Raw genomic sequence first — 22,104 nt, 5'->3', positions numbered from 1 at the left:
ATTGTCAGTAAGAATATCACTTTGTTATTTCATAGTACCTTAAATCTGTGCCCCTAAATTTTCCAGATTTTTTAAATCAGGTTCAATAATTTTCCTCAACTTTTTCCAGCGATTCTGAAACTCTCGGCCTGGTTCCCTGATTCCGCGGCTGGATCCGAGTGCTGTTGCACCAAAAATGGTATAACTCAGTCAGTACCTACTCGTTGGAGTTGGGATGAGTATTGCACGTTATAAACAAGTATAAGGTATTCGTACATGAAAGACGAGAAAACGAGCTGCGAGCAGCTGTTGGGAGGGGATTTCCGGTGTCGCCGGAAGTCGTCAGTCCTCCCGCGCCCTGCCACCACCAGCAGTCCATCTCCCTCTCTCTCTCTCACTCTCTCTCTTCTCTCTCTCTCTCTTTCTCTCTCGCTTTCCTTGCCCCCCCAAGACCCGTCGGTACCGTACGCGCATGCACCGTAGAAGATGCATCTTCGGCTATATTGTAGATGCGAAAGATACCGCCCCGTTACCACGGAAGTCTAATTAGTATTCCAGGAACGAACCCTTCAGGCTTTTCTATCATCGGTCCCGCTTCAGCTATATACGTATAAACGCGGTGTACGCTACTGCAGCGCTGTAATTTGATACGATAAACTTTTTTCATGAATGTATAATGCAACTGTTTATTGCCTTGGGTACCTACGTTTGAAAACCGTTGGATTGCTGGGTTCGAGCTTTTCGATTCTTCGAGCAACTGATCCGAGACGCTTTGAAATTATTAACTATTCTTGGAGCATCGTATAACAACCGAACTCGGTACATTACATCGAAGAGAAGAAAACATACCTATACGCAGTGATTATCTAACGACGGAATGGTCCGTCGTCTGCTACAATTCAATGCGCATGCGCTTAAATTCTAGAGAAGTTGTTCTTCGGCGTGACCAACCGTCATAAAATCAGGTGATAGGTCGCCATGATGTACATAACTTGAAAAATTTTCATAACTATCGGTGTCGAACACAACTGCCAGTGACAACTGTCAAAATTTTTAAGGTACGTTCGTGACGGTTGGTCACCCTGGCCAACAATTGCTCTCTGACAGTAGCGCATGCGCATTAAACTGTAGCAGACGACGGATCATACCGTCGTCAGATAATGTCTGTATGTCTAAACGTACACTTGCTTCAATTCAACATTCAGAAAAATAATTTATATTTATAATAAGTTTGAAACAATAATAAGGGAGGTACAGAAAACACGAATTAATTAGATAGCCACAGGGTTTCGTCAGCCAAAAACGATATTGTATCTAGTGAAATTATAAGTTTATCAACTCGGATCAATTTGTTGTATTCAAGTGAATTCTATTTCATCCAAAAAAGTATTGCTTACAATTGGATGAAACAAGTTATGAATAGGAAAATGAGGTAACTTGTTACTAAGAATTCTCTTCCGGTGTAAAAGACAATCGAAAATATCTACATGCAATCATATTTTATAACGTGATCACTTTTTACGAAATCTAATTAATCTAGATTTTATATACCTAACCAATTATCGATTCGTTAACTGAATTTATTCGACTGGCTACTTCATATTTTCGATGTGCTGCTGCAGCGTTTCGATCATTAATTTTTTATTTCAACGATTTACCACTGCGCTGTGGTTCAAAATATTTTGAAATCAAAAACCATTTCGAATTTCGGATAAGTCGGACGTTAACTCGAGTAGTAATTCGATATTCTATGATCGAATATTCTTTATCAAAAACAAAAAGAGATAGAGGAAAAAGTCTGGTACAATATCCGTAGATTTTTAAGGGAAAAAAACTATGCTGATATGGATCAACTTCTGAATTGTGCCATTGTTGAGATTTTGCAAGTGCCACCCAGCTGTTCGTATCCAAAATAGGTGTTCCCTATCCAGAATTAGACGCTACTCGCATGACAAATTCTCAAAAAAGGCATCATCTTTGTCCCTCACAACCCTACAAGCCTTTGTAGAAGACTTTTTCTAGTCATATAATTACATCCTTTTTCCATAGAAACCGACCACCCTGTACATCACTTATGCCTTTCTACCGACATGCGACAGTAATTGTTGGCGATTCAAAAGAAATAAAATAAAATCATGCATCAAGAGGATCCGACGCTCGCGTTTAATTACTTTATTGAAACTTCATTAGACTCTATAATATTGTGATGGTGGTCCATTCAACGCGCGATCTCCGCAAGGCATACTACACATAGAGTGCAGTGTGCGGCTATCTCTCAGACCAGTCTCATTGTCAATCAACAAACTCTTCACCGGTCGATTGCAGAGCATACGGGCACAGTGTGCCAAAATATTGTTCATTGGCTAGAAACCGTGAAAACGGATCTGATCAGCGGCCTGTCACTTTATTGCTACTTGTTTTATATTTTAGTTGCATTGATATGATCGTTCATCAAAACTATGCAATGATTCCCCGAAGGGGATCTTATCTTTGTTGAGAGATTTATAATTAACAGTAAGAGTAGATACCTATGTACGAAAATTATGGCAGCGAACAGATGTTGATGTTGATCATGGATAAAAGAGAGGTCAAACTAGTTTCGAAGCTAAGAGAAAAACTGGAAAATAAAATATAAGCAAAGAAAAATGAATCGATTCTATCATTGTAATCTAATCGAATAAATGTCTAACGTAACATGTTGTTACTTTAAACACTTGGTAACAAAAAACTTGATCTTCAAGGTTTTATACTTTCGCAAATTTGCCATAGACATAGATTAATGAGTATTATCTTTGAATTAGATCTGGAAAACAGCGGTGAAAATGTCAATGTGCAAATTTCTTGAACGTTTCAATTATAGATAACCCTACAAGTTTTATGGCTTCTGATTTTAAAGATCCACCAAAGTTTAAACTACAGGGTGAGGTACGTGAGAACGTATAGAAAAGTGCGACCGAGCTTTTTTCATGCTTGTGTGATTTGTTTATGATCAAGCTGATCAAAATATGAATTTTATTACAGAAGTTGATGCCACTCCGTAAGGAAATTTGTTTAAAATATGTGTTCCCACGCAGAAGTAAGTAATTCACCGAACAACTGTCTATGATGATCAGCACGATAATACAATTTCCAAATCCACGCATTGAACTGTCTTCGAGTGCATTATTGTGGACACTTTAGGAAAAAATATCAAATGTGATGGCTCAGATAGAAAGCGTCCCACCATGTCTTACCTCTTTGGGCGCCAACTTTTATAGCATCTTATGTAATTTCAAAGGTTGTGCAGGTAGCATAAGTAGAATAACGCTACAAGACTGGGCGGCGGTGTAGAAAAACTAATTGAAGCAAGACATTCAAACTTTGAAATAATTAAAAAATCGACTCACCCTTGCCGCAAGCGCTCCTGTGACGTCGTCGGCGTGAGACTTTGGCTTCCTGGGGTGGTTGTGGTTCGGTAGTCTCATCATCAACAGTCGGAACTGGAGGCGCCATGGTGTCGGGTTGTCTGAGGGGTTCGATGACCTTCTTCACCGATTGATTCGATCCGTTGGTCTTGTTCAAGAAAGTGCCAATCGAGTGTCGCCTCCGACCAGCAGCAGCTGATCCAGGAACGGGAAGAGTGGCCGACACGTTGTAGTACCTGGCGTCCTCGGCTCCAAGGAAGACCTCCTCGCCAGGATCGGCCGTCGATTGGCCGATGACGACATCCTCGCCAGCGAGTCCGCAGTACACCATGTCGTTGGACAGAAGTTCGCTCGCTGACTTCAGGATCTTCTTCCTCCCGGGTCGGCGTCTGTCGTTCTCAGAGTGCGAGTGGGACCTATGGGGCAGGTAGGGTGACGGTGGGGCTACGTCAGAGGGCCTGGGGTCGCCGTTGAGGAACTGCTGGGTCTTCTCCGGGTCAGCATTGGCGCTAACGGACCGGAAGAAGTTCTTGAAGCTGCGTCGTTGGGGCGTCGTGCCGCCTGGCTGAAGCGACTGGCCTCCGGTCTGGGCCAGGATCTGATCATCTGGTAGCGTCGATGAGCTCCTCGCCCTGTCGATTATTTGGATCGCGTTGCTGGCGATATTGGTCGAGGTTGTTGAGGTAGGCGCGACGCTCGCCGACGTCGTCGATCTCATCTTGTCCCCCTTTCGGCGGAAGAACGATGCCAGGCTTCTCGGCTGCGACGAGGAAGTCGTGGGGACCCCGCCGGATGAAGAACCGGGTCCCGCCACCGAAAAGTACGTTGGGTTATCTGTGAACATACGTCGGGCTGGGTGATCGAGTTCTTTGCGATCAGATTTCTGCGCAGCTGCGAACCTCGCGGTTGGCGCCACTATCGAGTCTTGAGCATTGCTCAGTACGATCGAAGGATCGACTTCGGAAGCACTCCGATCACTTGATCGACCGCAACTGAATACCGTTTATGAAAAAAAAAGATAAAAATGAAAATCGTCCGTTTCAGATTGGGCTTTTTCGTACTCGTTGAACACAGTGTGGTCTGACGATGCAGCGTATTATCCACACACGTGTACGCTACGTATCGCGCACGGAAGAATTCGACAACTGTCGTATCAGCTGTCAAAACATGGTCGCGATAAGAGAACGATCGCGTCTTAGTTGATATTCCAAGAATACCGGGGGGGTCTAATCGCACTTTCGTTGGTATGTTAGTCGAGAAAAACACGCTGATCTGAATCCACTTCGACTTAGTCCGTAATCTGACCACGTGTACTTCACGTATGTGTATCTACGTGTGAGAACCGTCGCCAAGAGGCGTCTGATTGAGACTAGACAAAACCTGAACCGTCGCAAGTCTCTATACCTGACTCTCTTTCTCTCTCACCCCCACTCTCTCTATTCCTCTCTCTCTCTCTCTCTCTCTCTCTCTCTCTCTCTCTCTCTCTCTCTCTCTCTCTCTCTCTCTCTCTCTCTCTCTCTCTCTCTCTCGATATCTCACTCCGCCGACTTGCGTCAGTCAAGTTAGGCTTCGTTGGCTTAGGCTCTGTCAAGTTGGGTTGGGCTCGGGCTATGCTACCGGGTGGCGGGGCACCGGACGTGATAATAGACTCCTCCCACCCCCGTGGGAGTTGAGGACTGGGAATCAAGAGTCCGTCCTACGTTCAGGACCGGAAGTACACTGCCGCCATCTGTATCTCTTTACCCTTTCTGACCCCTTCTTTGGGCCTCTTTTGTTATTGGAGGAAAGAGGTGAAGGGCAGGTTAGCTGGGGTTGGTGGTCGCGGTAGAAATGAAAATCTTGTATACAGAGATGCTTTATACATCTTTTATAAACGGTGAAGATCCCTAACGGTATATTGTCAAACAACGGAAAGTAAAAACCATCATGTCTTGCATAAATAATTTAGTCCAGACGGGCATTTGCCGCCGCTAGAATCAGTTGTGAATTTAAAAGACACTTTCACAGTATCTCACGCAGTGACGTGATTTTCGAGCAATGGGTTTTTTATTCCTATAGTATTTAACAACGCTTCGATAGAAACTTGTAACGGACCTACAGCTTATTAAAAACACTAATGCTGGGGATGAATTAGATTATTTTTATCAAAACAGAATATGCCAAGTGACGCACTTCGAATAATCATGACAATCAGCTGTTGTGGAAAGTTAACCGAAGAAAATCCTGCTGTTTTACGAAAAGAATTTTATGCAAGTCATCTTTTACATTTTTCACCAATTTGTAGGCTCATTTTTCGAGCTACATAATGTAATTGAAAATTGTTGTTCACATCTTATCATAGATAAATGTCATTCTTGAGTTTCTTAAAACAATAGGTGAGTCAAAGCACATTGTTAGAACGTGTAATAGTTTTTTCAACTCTACCAGATATATACGCTGGTATAAATTTCTCAGTCTAACGGTACGATGTATACTTCCGATAAGCTTTAAAACCAGACAGGTATCTTATATGCAACAAAAATCTCGTCCGCACGCGACAGTTTTTCACAACAAGGTACCGTCTTTACTTTGTCGTTTGTAGACAGGTCTTAATTAATTTAATTTTTCATGATTTGTATAAGAATGAATGATTCTTACAAAATCTCATCTCTCACGGTGAACAGCATATGACCGAAAAGATTAACGTTTGAGGAATCAGATCAAACTCGAAAAAAGTCGAATCTGTTGTTCTTTAATTGGTCGAAATGTATCGCTTAGGGTGTTTGAGATGAAAATAATTTACGATTCTCCGCCGTGGCACCCCCTAAAAAGTTTGTTTGGGGTAAAAGAAAAATTCTGTCAAAATATGAGCGTTCTACGGTATGTGGAACGTCGCGCTCATTTGATTTTTCCTTTTTTTCACATTTTTTTGAATTTCTGAAGAACACGTAGCACTTCAATTATTATTTCTTTCCTTACATTTATATTCAACCCAAAGACCACAATTCGCGACACAACAATATATCATCCGGGAATCTTATTTTCCTAAATTAAAAGTTCATATTAAATTATAACTATTTTATGAGAGTGAATATTAATTTTTATTATTAAATGAAAACGTCGTTCGATCCACTTCTCAAACATCAGCTAGAGACTTAACATTACAAGTTTGGGTCTTCTTTGTGACGTAAGTTGATATTATGATTGAAGTAAGCAATAAAAAAAAATTTAATCACGATACTTCATAAATTTTTAAATAATTTATCAAAGTAAAAAATCAACTGGGCGCAATCTTTCACACAACGTAGAACGCCCATGTTTTGACAGAACCTTTCTTTTAACCTGAAGAAACTGTTTAGAGAGTGCCATTGTGGAAAATCACAAAGTATGTATTTCTTTCTAAAATTAGATAGAGACACCCTAGTATCGCTATTTTCTTCGTTGGAAAAATGGCTAATTCTCTGAAACAATTGACACGAACCTACGCAAATAAATGTGAAATAATGTGCCAGCTACAGAAACATTGCTACATAAAATGATTCCAGATTTAGTACAATACTTCCATTCGAACCTATAAATAATATTCGTTAAAAAGCAGTCGACTCAATCTAATTGTAAATTGTACAATAATTTATCATATTTTACCGTAATATTAGAATATTTATCATGGATATTTTATGTGCGGACGCAACAATTTGTTATCAACCCTGAAGCCATTTGCACGATTATATTTCAAATGATATTTCTATTGCTTGTACCGTAGCGTGATCGAAATTCGATCGATGGTTTGATTTAGTCGTCTACCTGCTATTAAAAGAACTTTTTTTGTTTGAATGCAGTACGGGAAGAAAGAAGGCGAAAGAAGACGAGACGGATCCATCCCTTGAGCGTCAAATCGTAAGCATTGATGGATAAACGAGGGATAGCTTGCCCTAATTCCCAATATTAAGAAGATTAAACGCGAGACTCGGAATTCACACATTTCGTAAAATGATGCTTGAGTATAGTTGGTGATATCGAGCCCTGTGAAAATTTTCGTATTTTGAGAGTTTGGTTCCTGTGAGATGTCGAGCCACGGTAAATCAGGAGTTTGGTGAACCAGAAAGCGACACCTTTGATTTGCATTGTTACGCGATAAATGGCATATTGCAAAAAAAAAAAAAAAAATTGCAACACCAAATTCATATATTGTTAAGCTGCGATGATTTCTTAAAAAATGGAAGATTAAGAAATACTAAAATTGTTAATAAAAGCTCAGATTTTGATATGTCATTTTCAGAAAGCTTCTAAATTGAGATAAATCTAGTAGATTCGTTCGATTTCACTCTTACGCGATGGCTCATTTTATTCAGAAACCTACTTTCTACATATTCACTAAAATAGGTTCGATTTTTTCTTAGTACAAGCCAATTGATTATAATCAATATTGGCGCAAGGACGTGAGATAAAATACTTAACCGTACCTACAGGTCTAAAAAAAAAGTGTTAAAGCGAAATTGTAGCAGGTATTACAACTTCTGAATAAAATGAGCCATCTTAGAGTAAAATCGAACGAATCTGTTGGATTTTTCATAATTTTAAAGCGATTTAAATTGCGAGATTAGTATCTGAGCTTTGATTTATAACTCCGATATTTCATTGTATTATTGTAGTTTCAAAGCAAACATCGTAGCTTACAATTATATCGTTCCAACGAATACTCAATGTTTGGCTATATTACATTACAGTTAATAACAAGTTGGTCTTAGCCTAAAACGTTATCTCTTTTTTGCGCAAGGCACGATATCTTTGTCGATGACGAAATAATCTTACCAAATTAGCTTTTATTATTCTGAAATTTATTAGTGAATCTAAATACGCCCATTTGCTACAGCGGGTTGAAAAAACAATGTCGTATTTTCTCATTTCTGTTGAAAGTAACAACTGCGAGTGTGGCAGGCAATGAAATGTCAGTTTCAGGCACTCCCTTTGATGCACGTAATATACTAGGCGGAAGCCTTATGCATTTGCCTTTCTGTAAACTTTTTTTAATAACTTTTGATACGTTGTACACGAACCCCTCAAAAAAATTTAGTCTATAGTCCCAAGTCGATACTAATACCAAGTCCAGAGAATAATAAATTTTGGAGTCTGGGCCTGCTGCGTAAAAAAATAGATTGTTGTAATTTCAGTTAAATTATAATTGCATTTTTCAAAGCATACTATTGTTGCGTATCAGCACATAATTTTGACAGTAACATACCGGGAAAATCTCTTGAAACTTGAAAATCAACTGCGCATGCGCCAAATAATTCGATCTCATTGGTCGGCGAAATCTTCCCGCAGCGATATTTTTGTCTGCGATGCAGGCGGGCCAACTAACACAAAATTTGTAAATTTGAATTTTCAAAGAGCATAAGCATTAAATTCCAACCGTTCTTTGAAGAATCAACTCTCCGACCCAACAACAAATGCTTTTCAAACTTTTCCGAGTCACTAGCTCGATTACTTGAGATTCTAACCTCGAAAATTCGTATCAACTACATCGCCGCCAGAAACAGTTTGACAGCTGAAACTCGGGATGGCCAGCCTGCATGAACAGCCGATAAAACTCGCGCATGCGCGGTTGATTTTCAAGTTTCAAGAGATTGTCCCGGTATATCCGCATATAATTTCCAAACACTTCTGAATTCTATCAATTAATGACGTCACGTGAATCGACATACATTAAAATTTTTTATCTGACAATTCAGCTATATTCCAGTGTACAAGAGTTTGAAGCAAAGCAGTACACATCTGGCAAGACGATGTTTTCACTCAAAACCTTCCAACTAAACAATAAATAACTTTGTCGACAATGAATCAATACACAAAAATTTCTTACTTGATTTCCAACGCGGAGTTTTCCCACTTTACAACATTCGGTGAACAGATGCGAGGGTCGCGTATTGTTTAACTTTACAAATGTACCCGATCCTTTTCCTACTTTTCGGAAGGAACAGCATCTTCGACCTTTCCGCTACTTCGAATAAACAGTATCGCTAACCAACCCAGTCAACTAAAATCACCTCCGTCACACCTCTTCGCCCTTTCACTTTTCCAAAAAACCTTGAAATTCTTTCTTTTATCAACTAACGACAGCCAGTACACACCGATCTTTCAAACAATCAACAACTATCCAACTAACCGACAAGTGTCAACGATATAATCGTCAACTATCTAATAATCTTACACCAAATCAAAAAATCTGCTTGAAACTTTACGCAAATTTCGATCAATAGTCGATCCAACAAGCATCTCATACTCTGACGAAGTGAAACTGTAACCGATTAGCAATAATCACTCAAATTGTTTATGCATAAAGTATCAGGATGGTTGGTTTTAATCGCCCCAAACGAATATCGCAAGAACGAAAAAAGATATATGGAAAAGACTTACAAAAAATTTGAAGGGCTTGAATGGGAAAAGTTGATCCTGATATGGGTGAACTTGTGGAACGTGCTATTATTCAGATCTTACAAGTGACATCCGATTTTAGAACAGAGAACACGTATTTTGGATATGACGTCATCTGATTGCTGCGACAATTCTGCGACAATGACTGCCCGGCCAGGAAACCAGGCGATGAGAAATATACGTATGTCAGTGATTATACGAGTATGTCGGTTTGCGAATGTAAAGTTCATAACATTCGTGTGATATACGTAGGAACGATGACAATGTGACCTCGATTCCGAACGTGACGATTTTCTTCATATCATTGTTCTATTAACTGAACGATCACCAATAATGTTGAAATGTTGTGTGTTGTGTTATATATTATGAGAAGAAGAAGAGAGTGAAACGAGGAAAGAGAGAGACGAGCGATCGGAGAATTAGGAGTCCGCTATTGTCGTAGTCCAGTCATTCTGTCCGAAAAAAGACATATAAATGCAAATGAACCGAGAAGGCTAATTTTTACATATTCTGTAGCGAGGGCTTAGAAAAGCTTAACCTTAAATTGTAGACCAAGTCTTTCTATCTTGGAAAACAAGTTTTATCGAATATCTCGTGAACCGTGCATCCTACGACAAAAGTGGTGGATATCTTCCATATTCAATTTTCACCACGTTCTCTTGTTGAATATATTGAAATTGATATTGTAGAATAATTACTTGATTTTAATTTGACGGGAGATTAACTTCACTAAGTTACTTATAGACACATGGTGTACGTAAATCAAGGAAAACTGGTAAATGTAATTTTTTTTTAAACAATTGATAAGTTTTTTCGTTTTTAATTTAAATTTTTGGATACGACAGTGTTAAGTAACTTTTTGGAAAAAAAAAATAAGAATAATAAAATTAATGCTGATTCTACCATTTTTAACGGGATCATTAAAATATTAAGAAATAAGATTGTGCTTACCAACAGCCATTGCCACTCAGATGACAGAAAATCGGTCATTCTGAAAAAAAGTAACAAAATTAAATCTCATACCTATTGTCACCAATTTAATAATAAAAATTTCCGCAAATCTAAATAAGAGTATATTTATCTGCTACATGCTAAATTCATTTTTAACAAAAGATGCTTAGAAAATTAATGTAATTATCTAGACTCTAGAGAATATGGCTGATTGACACACGTTCAACATGGTTTATAGAATTATGGTGAACAGAGCTGGTACACAAAATTTTTGACACGTAGGGAATATAAACACGTGGCATTCAGTCGCATAGATTATGTCAGACAGGAAATAAAGCATATGATCTCTTATTACGTAGGATTCATGATACACGAGCCTATATCCAGGATTAGAAAAAGTTAGGCTTGCGGTGTGCTGTGGCTAAAGGATATTCAAGTCTCATACGAAATGTCAAGAGACGAACAATTGAAAGACAAAAAAATATGCATCATTTTTTGGTAAAGTTTAGAATACCGGTATTTCTTCGTTTTCTCCCAAAAAAATGTTGATTTGCCTGAATGACTATTGTCATTTGTATTTTCCAAATACCCGTTTATACAGATTTCTCGAAAATACGTTCTTTTTTAAAGCGCTACAACTTTTGCACAAATGTACGAATTTTGTTGATTTTTTTTCTTCAAAATATGCGTATTTTCATAGAATTCTAGAAGATTCAGAGTTTAGGTGGATTGATCCAAAATTATCGAAGTTTAGATCACATTATTGTACAATAATGCGAAGAAATATACGGACAATTTACGGTAATAGCATCTCGTTTTTTTCTCAAATAATCTTTTGAAGGCTCGTTTGAAACAATTATGAATTTTTTTATATCCCGAACCATCTTCACTTTCAATTAGCTTATGTTTAATAAATCTGAAAAATTATTGATATTTCTTGATTAAAAAGTAAGCTACTGTTGGACAATTTGCGTTTCGAATACCATTGATAAAATTTTTTACGCGCTAGGATTCTTTAGCGTAATGCAACTCGCTAAAAAATAGCCACGAATTAAAAGAGACAAACTAAAACTTTCTATCAGGCCGTACCGCTGACTCACGTAGATGAGGTGGGTACCTAATTTGACTGCAATATTGAATGCGTAGTGATTTTCAATCGAATCTGTGCCTAACGAACTGGGAGAAGATTCTGATCAAACATATTATAAAATATAGTTGCCTGAGGGGACAATCGAGATTTATAGTTAAGATTGCTTGTAAAATCATGGCGTGTATGACTGAAAATTTATCGGCGTGATTGATGATATTTGTATATAGATTTGACACAACAATGCAGAAATTCCACCGTAAGATGTAGTAATCTAAACCAGAGAGAAACTTTAGTCGGAGCAATATCTGCACGATAAGTGCCATAAAAAACGATTTTCTATCAGCTATGCGTAATTTTATTTATTCTGTGATATGCAAGACGCATTTTTGTTCCTATCAATTTACTATTGACCGCAAATCGATGAAAAACACATTCTTGGTTTATGAAAAATCGCTGTGCTCGCAGGGATTTTAATGCCAGACGTTTTCTTTAATAATCACATCGCCAACCTAACTGTTTAAAAATTTACGGCTCCTTTATCTAATCTGTTCAACGATATAATTTAATTACCATTAAATATTATTGTCGATACGAGCTACTGCAGGGTGACTTGAACGTTACCAGGATAATTGAAAATGATCACAATTTAAATGAGAAATGAAATGAAAATATTTCAGCAGTCACATAAAATTAACCGACACCAAAAACGATTAGTAACAAAGTATATCGTGTCGTTGATTAATGTGAGATAGTCAATATTAACATATTTGTGAATGGTGACTGTGGAGGAGTTGCTCCAACCGCAAACCTTACAGATCATCATTAAAGCGGTGTGTTTTCAACGGTACCGAATAGTCGAGTTGAAGATCTATAAATAGACAACATTTAGCTTATTTGTAAAATTCTTTGCACAATCATTACTGTACCCTTGACCGCTGCATGTTGATTAACAGAGTTTGGTTAAATTAACGTTGATTTATAATTCACCAACCAAAAATTACAACGAAGTTCGTCATGCAATTGGTTGACTGAACAATAAATTTCGAACCCTACGAATTTTCAACTATTCGCAAAAATATTTCTCTTAAAATTAGTAAACCAACACGGGCATGTGCGATGGTAAAAGTTTCTATCAAGAGAAAAGGAAATTCGACGCTGTATCGAGTTGCGCAGTGAAACAAGATGGAACAACATTGTATCCCCAATGCAGACACGTGTTGGACACGGCTCCGAAAGGTGCCTAATAATAAGACAAAAATTGTACATGTCTTGCTTAATAATAAGTGGTATATTATTGCCGATCGAGCCGCACGTACAGGCGTTGTATACGAATAAACACGTAGCCACGATGAAGTCTACACGTACTATATATCTTCGCGATGTATGTGCACCATGCATAAGTGCCAGCGGATGGCGATCAGCGACAACTCGGAAGTCCTGATATGGCCTTCTTCCGCAGTGCGTCTCGCATTCGTGATTCTAACTTATTTTTACGTCTTGTCGTTTGTTGTGTATAGCCGTGACTACAGGGTGTCCATTTTTATGTGTGCTTGACACAGAAAGGACAAATTTTTTAAGTACGTGCAGGAATATCTAAAAATTTAAGGCTCGGGGAGCAAATCGGAAGGGTACACGTGGAGGAAAAATTCTACCACAGGTGTTATTGAGAAAATTAACGTTGATTATCTAATACCTAGTAGTTTATATCCGCGTGAATCGTACATTTTTTTAACGCATTTTCAATAGCTTCTCGTTGATCATCATCGGCCAAGATTTCCAGTAAAATAAGCCTTAGAATTTCTGAGGAGTTGGATGAACGACGAGTGAAAAACGGCTACATAATTTCATTGTACAATCTCTAAATTATAAGGTGAAACGTGAAGCGCGATCGATTGACAATTCATAATTAATTTCTACGGCCAAGGTTTCGAATTTGAGCAGAAACTTGTAAGGCGAAATTTAATGCGGTCCAATTCTGGTGTACTGGAAATTATAGAAACATGAAAACCGATCGAATGGCGCATACAATTCAGTTATAACGGGGGTTGTATGAAAATAATTATTCGATAATGAGTTGTTGAGAGTTTGAGAAATTCCTCCTTCAAAGTTAATCAGGTGTGTTTCTCGATTGACATTTCGGTACGTACTGTAACAAATGAAATTTTTCTCAGTATGTAACAAAGTATATCCTAAAACCTGTTCAGACGTTGTTGCTATCCACAGAAGAAAAAAAAAGGAATCTAAATTGGTTCGGTAGTTTTGGAGTTACAAGCGAGGATACGGACAGGCAGAAAGAAAGACGTTGAGTTTTATTTATGCAGAGAAGAGATGTGGCACCGTAGGTATGTTAATGTATCTGCACACAGAATTATCGCTTCGGTCAAGCAAGGTTCTCACGTTTTCCAATGCCGCGAAGAGAGTTATTCGCGACGCGTGTTCAACCGTGTATAACCATGTCCTTCTCTTGCCCGTGATAAAAACCTACATCAAAGTGCATTGACGTTGATAATCTCGAATCGCAATTGAACTTTTCGTTCGTCTTCTGCGGGGTTCTGCGATCTCGAATCTTATCGTGGCACGCTTAGCTCTCCTGCTGGGCGGGGACACAATTTATAGATCATTGCTGAGCTAAACATTTCATTCACCACTAGAAATAGTTCCACGACTTTGAATCGGACTCGCACCGAACAGAACGTCGTCCTCTGGTCACTGAAAGTCGCTCTGCCAATCCCAGTATCCAACTTTACGTATGGTATACGTGTAGACAAGTCGTGCTTCCATAAGTGTGGGAAAAAATCATGCACCGTTGATATGTACGTTGGGGTAGTCGATGAAAGGGTTGTTTTTGAATTTTCATTTTCCCAGAGGATTAAACACTTTCAAGTTAGTTTTAAAATAAATCCTTGAAATTTTTGGCTTTCTTTCAACTCTAACAATAAGATAGCAGGCTTTCTGATCGAAGTATCTTATGGAAATAAAATGGGACAAGCTTCTGTTGCTTTTTGAAATTTTATAAGTCGTTAACGAATATACCCACAATAATGGAAAATACAAATTGTTGCAGAGAATTGTGACTGAGTCACAGTACCAATCAAGACTTTGTAAATTTTTTTAGCATTGCATCGATCAATACTAGTAAAAAGTAATTTTTCGATTTTCATTTATTATATAATGAGGTTTTACAATAATGTAATTACATGAATTTATCTTAAATTTTATAGCCTACAAGTAATGTGGGATATATTTTATTACACGATTGTTCATTTTGTAGCTATACTTGACGGAATGATAATTTTTTATAAAAATAAACTTTAAATGTTAATTAATACATGAACGCTTTCATTTACGAATTTTATGCATCAGAGCTTTCAATTCTCTACAAAAATATGTATTTTTCATTATTTTCGGTATATTCGTTAACGACTTATAAAATTTCAAAGAGAACAAAAGTTTTTCTCACGTTGTTCTCATAAAATACTTCGATCAAAAAGTGGATTATCTAAGAGTTGATATAGAGAGCTCGAATCTTCAGGGAATTCTTTTTTATCAATTTGAAAACGTTTAAAAAATTCAAAAACAACCCTATTAAGGACCACCCTAATGTATACATAATACATCACTTTCGAAAGTTTTATTGCCTTTTGATTGATTTTGAAATTTGCAATCCCCTTCAAGAATAATGAACATGTATACAGAAACAGATTCAACATAAAAAAACGAAAAAAATGTACCCACTAAAAGCAAGAGTTTTGAACAGCTTCAGAATTTTAAATCAGAACTGCACAAGGACTCAACTGCTTAAAAAATTCTAATGTTTTATTGTAACTTTTTCTGTGAACAAATTCTAAAATTGATTCACAGACTGATACGAGTTGTTCATTCGGTAGTTCATACTTATTTCCTGACTCGATGATTCAGTCATTCCGTCAATATCTCTTAATATCATTAATTTCCGAAACACACTAAGAAAACGTTAACGCGAATATAAAGGTTCAGATTTTTCGAGACCGATTTTATTTCATAGAACAACAAGAACGGACAAAATTCACATGGAAAAGAAAAAATGCCTATTTTCTATTGCAAAATGACCAAATTTTCATAGGAATTTCAATTGATCGTTTATTCGGGTATTTGTCCCTTTAGAAGTAGATTAAACTTTTGTCAAAAATGCAACGAACAACGCATAATAGATTTCATTTTTTCCGAGTACGTGATATTTACAGTGAAAATAACCGCTTGTGTCAGACCATGTAAAAATAGCGGCTCTTCGTTGTTCCATAAAATTTATGCTAGGAACAAGACGGGCTGACTAACAGATGTGAAGAATTGTACCGTATTCAAAAACAGCCGCAAAATACAGCTATAAGTAACGTTTAATAGATATTTTGTTTAATTCATGTTTGTACAGCTGCAGCAAGTCCAGAATGCCTCAGGGTCGGATTATTACCGTGCTCCGCGTGTTTATACCTGTACACCAGGCTAATAGCATTTTATAATTGCAGCACGAGTTTGCGAAAGGGTATTGAAAAGACTTTTCCCGAAGGTATCGGCACGTGCCTCAGAATACGTTAGGACGGTTATTTAGCTCTTGGGGCAGAACACTCGACTTCGAATAAAAATTGTTGTTCAAAGTTACTTTCGACTTGTTTAGAACTTTCCATCCCTCATATTTTATTGTATTCCTAATTGCTCTAAAAGAACTCGGTATCGTAAAATCGTCATGAAGGTGTCCTGTTCGAATCCGTTGTATTAAATTTTATTTTACTTTATGCTATTCCATTTGCACTTTTTAATCATTTCGGATTTGTCGACCGAGGTGAGCATTGTTGTGGATTTTTCATTTCACTGAAAAATATTGTTAGCGTGAATTATCGGTGCAAGTTTTTTGGATAGATGAAATATTATTGAAAGTTCTCGAGTATATGCCACGATAATTGAATGCAAGAATACGTGACATTATTTATTGTAATATAGGGATGATAACAGATGACTCTAATAACGTTTCGATGGTATACTGTAATATTCTCGAACAATGTATACAAATCGAAATTCTCAAATCAAAAACCTTTCTACTTCTGAATGAATTTTAGCATACTGAACGTAGAATTTTGTAGAATACGATAAATTTTCGGTACAACTTGCAAGATTTCAAATCATCAAAATCCGTTGATCCACTCTCGAAATATCATCGTTTCTTGAAATTTCAAGATCTACCAAGTACTCAATTTTTAATTTTCAGGGTGATTATAATAATATCTTTTATTCTTTTTTTTTCGTCGAAAAAAAGGAGGGAAAATTAAAAAGAAGGCTTCGGTATTTAGAGATAAGAGAGAATTTATTTATCATGATTGAACAAAATTATCTGCTTTGATCTGATCCTGTAATGATGTTTGAATTTCTCATAAAGCTTATTCGAATGTTGTATTTAATCGAAATATGAGGCTAGTCGTCTTTAAAAAACTTTAGTCAATGGCTGTGTATGGCATTTGAAAGATTCAAAAAGAAACGGAAACGATTGAAAGCTGGTCAGATATTATTAAATCATGTTGCAAAAACTATGTACCTAAGTATGTTACGATTTGGTTTTAAAAACCAAATTTTCTACAATTCAACGTTCACCCATATAAATGAGTATCGCTAGTTTAATAATTTGAAAACAATGGTTTCAGTATAAAATATCAATGAAAAGTAACTTTTCGTCGTTTACGATTGATGATAACGTTTATTGCGGTTGAGATAGATAGCTGAAATATCAGAAGAACTGTGTGAATATCAATTCACCTTGATTTCGGTACGACAAATAAAGACCGTCCCGCTACACATATTGGGACGGATTGTTTATAATTTTTACACTTTCCTCGCACCTGCCTCATATTTCCGGTCAAATACGTGCCCTTACAAACGCGTGCCAAGGAACACGTGTAAATCTTCTCGTTAATATTTATAGTTCATACTTGTTCCGCAGTTGGTTGCCCCTACGATTCCACGTACCTAATTCGTCTTACTCCGAAATCTCGAATTTGAAAAGTTCGGAAAGTGCCGAATTCAAATGACCGAGCTTCTGACCTGATTACTTTTAACCCTAATAGGTCACTAGGGGTGAATTGCATTCGAAACATTTTTCAAGACGTTTTTTAGACATTTTTGGCACTCTCCTTAACTTTGCCGATGTTTTACAATATTTAAATAATCAAGTTTGGTCAGAAAAACTGAGAGAGCTTTTTCTGCGATCCTTGAACAATACCTAGATATTTTTTTCGGATATTTAGAAACTCATTTTTAAAGCAAAACATCACGTTTGAGATAAATTTCACGCAGTGTAACCGTTATGCGATTCTTCTAAGGTGTGACCTACTAATGTCAATGTGGCCGTTTTATTTTGTCAACAAGTATCCGTGTGAAGAAAAAATTCTAATTTTTTTTCAAATTTTAAATCTCACTCTTTCGAAAGATAAGAATTTTTGAAAAATTTTACCCGTTGAACCCTTGAGTGCATTCAACTCATGAAAAACATAGCATTCAATTTTTTAAATGGATATTCTACGATCGAGTAGAATTGATCAAATTGAAAATGATCGGGCAAAACGTTCGATGATTTTGCATGGAATGCCCCATGTATGAGATGTCGATCAAGATCAGAAATTAAAATTTCAGATTACTCTGGAATTTTTTTTACTACAATACTGACTACAAAATACAACCCGATTTATGTTTTTATTTAACCAATCGTCCCAATCTGAGACATGATTCAATTTACTGTTTCCGGGGCACCCATTTTTTGTAACACAATTTTTTGGCACTTGTCGAAAATAGAATTTTCATTACGGAAAAAAATGCGTTGTTTCGGAAGGTAATGGAAATAAAAAAAAAAACAAATTATGATTGCGACAAATTTGTCATACGAAAAAGAGGAAAAGATTTTTAGTAATATGGGTAAAAAGAAACCACATTTACCTAGGGATTTACAAAATAACGAATACATTGCGAAATCAAAATTTTATCCCTTATAAATATTTATAATCATTATTTGAAATTAAATTCGACCGTCCACAAGAATTCCAAAATTTGGTTGTATTTTTATTTTTTTTAATGTGCTCTGGACGTTTGCAGATTTCAGAAAAGTAGTTTTTCGGAACAAATTAATTAAATCATATCTGAAGACTAGATGAGATTTGTTATATAAAAAAAAAAAAAACAGAAATTAACGGGGCTGTGTTTTACGAATAGTATTTTCAAACGAAAGATTCCGGGGCAAATCTAAGATCTCAACTTCCGAACTTGATCGAAAACTCGTGGAATGCCCCATATATGATTTGCAGATAAGTTAGATGCAGTGTGTACCTCACGAGCAGTTGAAGCGGTTACAATCCAATTCAGCTAATAATAGTAGATTTTTATTGAAATAGAACGCGTCTGCTGATTTCAGGCCAGCATCTGTTTTTGTTTGATATTTGAGTTCACGAAAAAACATTTTCACGCAGATGTCGATTCTCGGCAGAAAATGTCGTTCACTTGAGCATCTACTCGCCATATTAAAAAAATCTTTTTTTATCACGAATAAAATACCTAAAGAAAAATACATCGAATTTATTCACATTCACAAATGGCGGCCGGTAATTATTATGACGCAAATCATTGGCGCTATTATACATCGCAGAAATCATTAATATTTCCGTGTGCAGGCATTTCAGAGATCTTACATCCTTGGTGTAATTTTTAACAATACTAAATGAATAATAAAATTCTTTGATAGGGTCAAGGAAATTCTTGGTAGTCCGGTTCCATGGATTTATATATCAATTTTGCATTTTTATGCCGTAAATACCCGCAATGTGTCGATTAAGACTTCACATGAAATTTGGGGGGATCAGAAAATTATCACTTCTTCGTAGTTTCGCTGAAAATTAATAAATTAGAATTATCTAGAGGGCGAGTTGTTGATTATCGATGAGTCGTGAAAACAACCAATCTAACGATATTGGTTCAAAATCTATTTCTTAATTTCGTTTGGCCCTGACTTGACATAAGAAAGATTTATGTCAATTAAATAAAAGTGACATACGTGAATTTTGTAGAAAAAACGAGATAAAGGGACACGTACAACAAAAGAGGTAGATATTCTTGAACAAGAAATTGAACGGTTTCGTATAGAATCACGGCCTAATACTAACAAAAAATGTTTGTATTAATGCGTTATAAAAATAGGTCAATTTTGAGAAAATAAAATGTGTATCGGACACTATAAATACGTATGTGAAAAATTCTTATAATAAAAATTTAACAAAAGCGCGAAAAGAAATGTTCACCAAAATTATCATACAGACGTTTCATTCGTACAAAATATATAAATGAATACTGTGATGAATATACATGAAAATTTTATCATCCAGGGGCTATTTTAAATTTCAGCATACCTGACTTAATGTGCATCGAACTTAAAGTTACAGGAAAAAGGAGTACATATTATAAGAAAAAATGAAACTTTCGTATCTAGGTTTGCAACAACGGAAATTTTCAGCTGCAGCCGACAAATCTATGCACCGACTTAATTACGATTTATTTAACCACCCGCAACGCTAGTTTCGTCGTTCCTTTCGAAATCCTGGAAAGTCTGGGTAAATCACACGTGCATAAATGGGGTGAAGGGGAAGGGGCAGGGGAGGGGAAAAACGGGAGGGGTAATAGAGAGCAGCGCACGTCTGGTTTGGTTCGCCTGTCAGTTTTAGTCTATTAATATACTTGGTGGGCTGGAACACCTAATGGAACGAATATTCGTTGTACCCACCCACAGGTTCTTCAAAGCGGTCGGAAAAATGTATTATTTCACTTGTTACAAGCTTTAAAGCACACTGTATTCCACAAGCTGTACGAAAGAATACTTCGTCCAATATTGAACGTACTATCGGGGTTGGGATATATTCGAATGTTAATGAATTTAGAGCAACTTTCAGCGCCAATCGAATTCTTCTTAAAATACACGGTCGTCCAAACTGCTTCTAGTACCGAATCGGAAATATAATTTGACACATCGTTTGACAGAATATCAAGCTTTTCTCGTACGCGAGAATATAGAGGTTTTTCCAACGAGGGACAACACCTTTTGCAAATCTTGTCTATAATCGTAAACACCAGAAGCAGTGTCGACGACTGACGAATTGAAATGGTGGTAAATTGAGTAGCACCAATTTTTCCTCCATCGTTTATCATCGGTTATACAATTTGAGCAGCAGGTAATTACCCTGCCGTCATAACAGAAGTTAACAGTACAATGAAGCTCACCAAACAATCTCCGTTCAGGCATGTGTTCCAGATTTTCAAACCCTGAAGTTGTCAAGATGAGAAGAACATCGCTAGAGAACACCGAGCACCAGTCAATGGGAACGATCGGACACAGTTTCTCTCTCACTCTCTCTTATTTTCAACCTCGTGATATTCTTCCGAAGTACGAAGGGAATTGTTACCGCAAACGGAGACGAAATCGTGTTGAGAAAAAAGGTTCGATACCCAGAGTTCAATTTGCAGAGTAAAGGAGACGAAAAAAAAATCAAAAAAAACAAAAAAAACAAACAAACAAACAAACAAACAAATAAATAAATAAATAAGCAAACACGCACGCGCACTGGCGGTTGTCGCGAATCGACGATCCTTTGGTTAACGCTGGTCTTCGTACACGCGAATGATACCCAGAATGTGAGGAGTCCTCGCGTTCGGTTCGCGACCGCGCAACGCGACGTACTGACAGAGCTTTTGCTTCGCCATGCGACGCGGCCACGTGACCGCGTTCAAGTCTGGTTAGGGCGCTCCTCGGAACACCCGCGCATCTGGCATCTAAAAGAAACCGTTCCCTTCTTCGGTTTGCCTTGCCTTGCCTGCGTTTCTTTGCCGCGCGCCTCTCCGGCTGCGATTTAACATACGTGCAGCTGTAAACGCACGGATTTTGCTCCAGCTGCGGATGGATATACGCGGTGACGAGGCCACTTCGTAATTCCCTCTCGAAAACTTCTTCGTTATCGTTAGACTTGTCTGACTAAGGTTTTGTGGTCTTGACTTCTCGAAACGCGAATTCTTGGGATGTCTGGACTCGCTCGAGAGGAAAAAAAGTTACGAGGAATCGAGAAATTGTAGTCTTGATTGTGTGCGACTTTGATCTAAGGATTGTTTTTATGACGATACTTCAAGTATCTAGTATTTATTTAATCAAAAGATGGTTCGATTAGTATTTTTACTTAACTCAGGAAGGAAGCTAAGATATGTAGTCGGATGATC

At 37.3% G+C, this 22,104-nt stretch overlaps 1 protein-coding gene across 1 annotated transcript in view; it reads right to left on the bottom strand.

Moving 5' to 3' along the window:
- The window catches only part of LOC107223104 (phosphoinositide 3-kinase adapter protein 1), a 68,555-nt gene extending 47,207 nt beyond the window's left edge, over positions 1–21,348 (bottom strand). Inside the window, exons 1-3 of the mRNA XM_015662684.2 lie at positions 21,118–21,348; positions 10,749–10,788; positions 3,366–4,217 (exon numbers count right to left, since the gene is read on the bottom strand). Coding sequence (XP_015518170.2) covers positions 3,366–4,217; positions 10,749–10,758 — 862 coding nt within the window. The 5' untranslated portion in view covers positions 10,759–10,788; positions 21,118–21,348. The remainder of the gene's footprint in view (positions 1–3,365; positions 4,218–10,748; positions 10,789–21,117) is intronic.
- Positions 21,349–22,104: the final 756 nt, after the last annotated feature.

The sequence above is a fragment of the Neodiprion lecontei genome, chromosome 1, assembly GCF_021901455.1.
Source record: "Neodiprion lecontei isolate iyNeoLeco1 chromosome 1, iyNeoLeco1.1, whole genome shotgun sequence".
Lineage (NCBI taxonomy): Eukaryota > Metazoa > Arthropoda > Insecta > Hymenoptera > Diprionidae > Neodiprion > Neodiprion lecontei.
The sequence above is the reverse complement of the archived record's forward strand: the minus strand, read 5'-3'. Positions and strand labels throughout refer to the sequence as shown.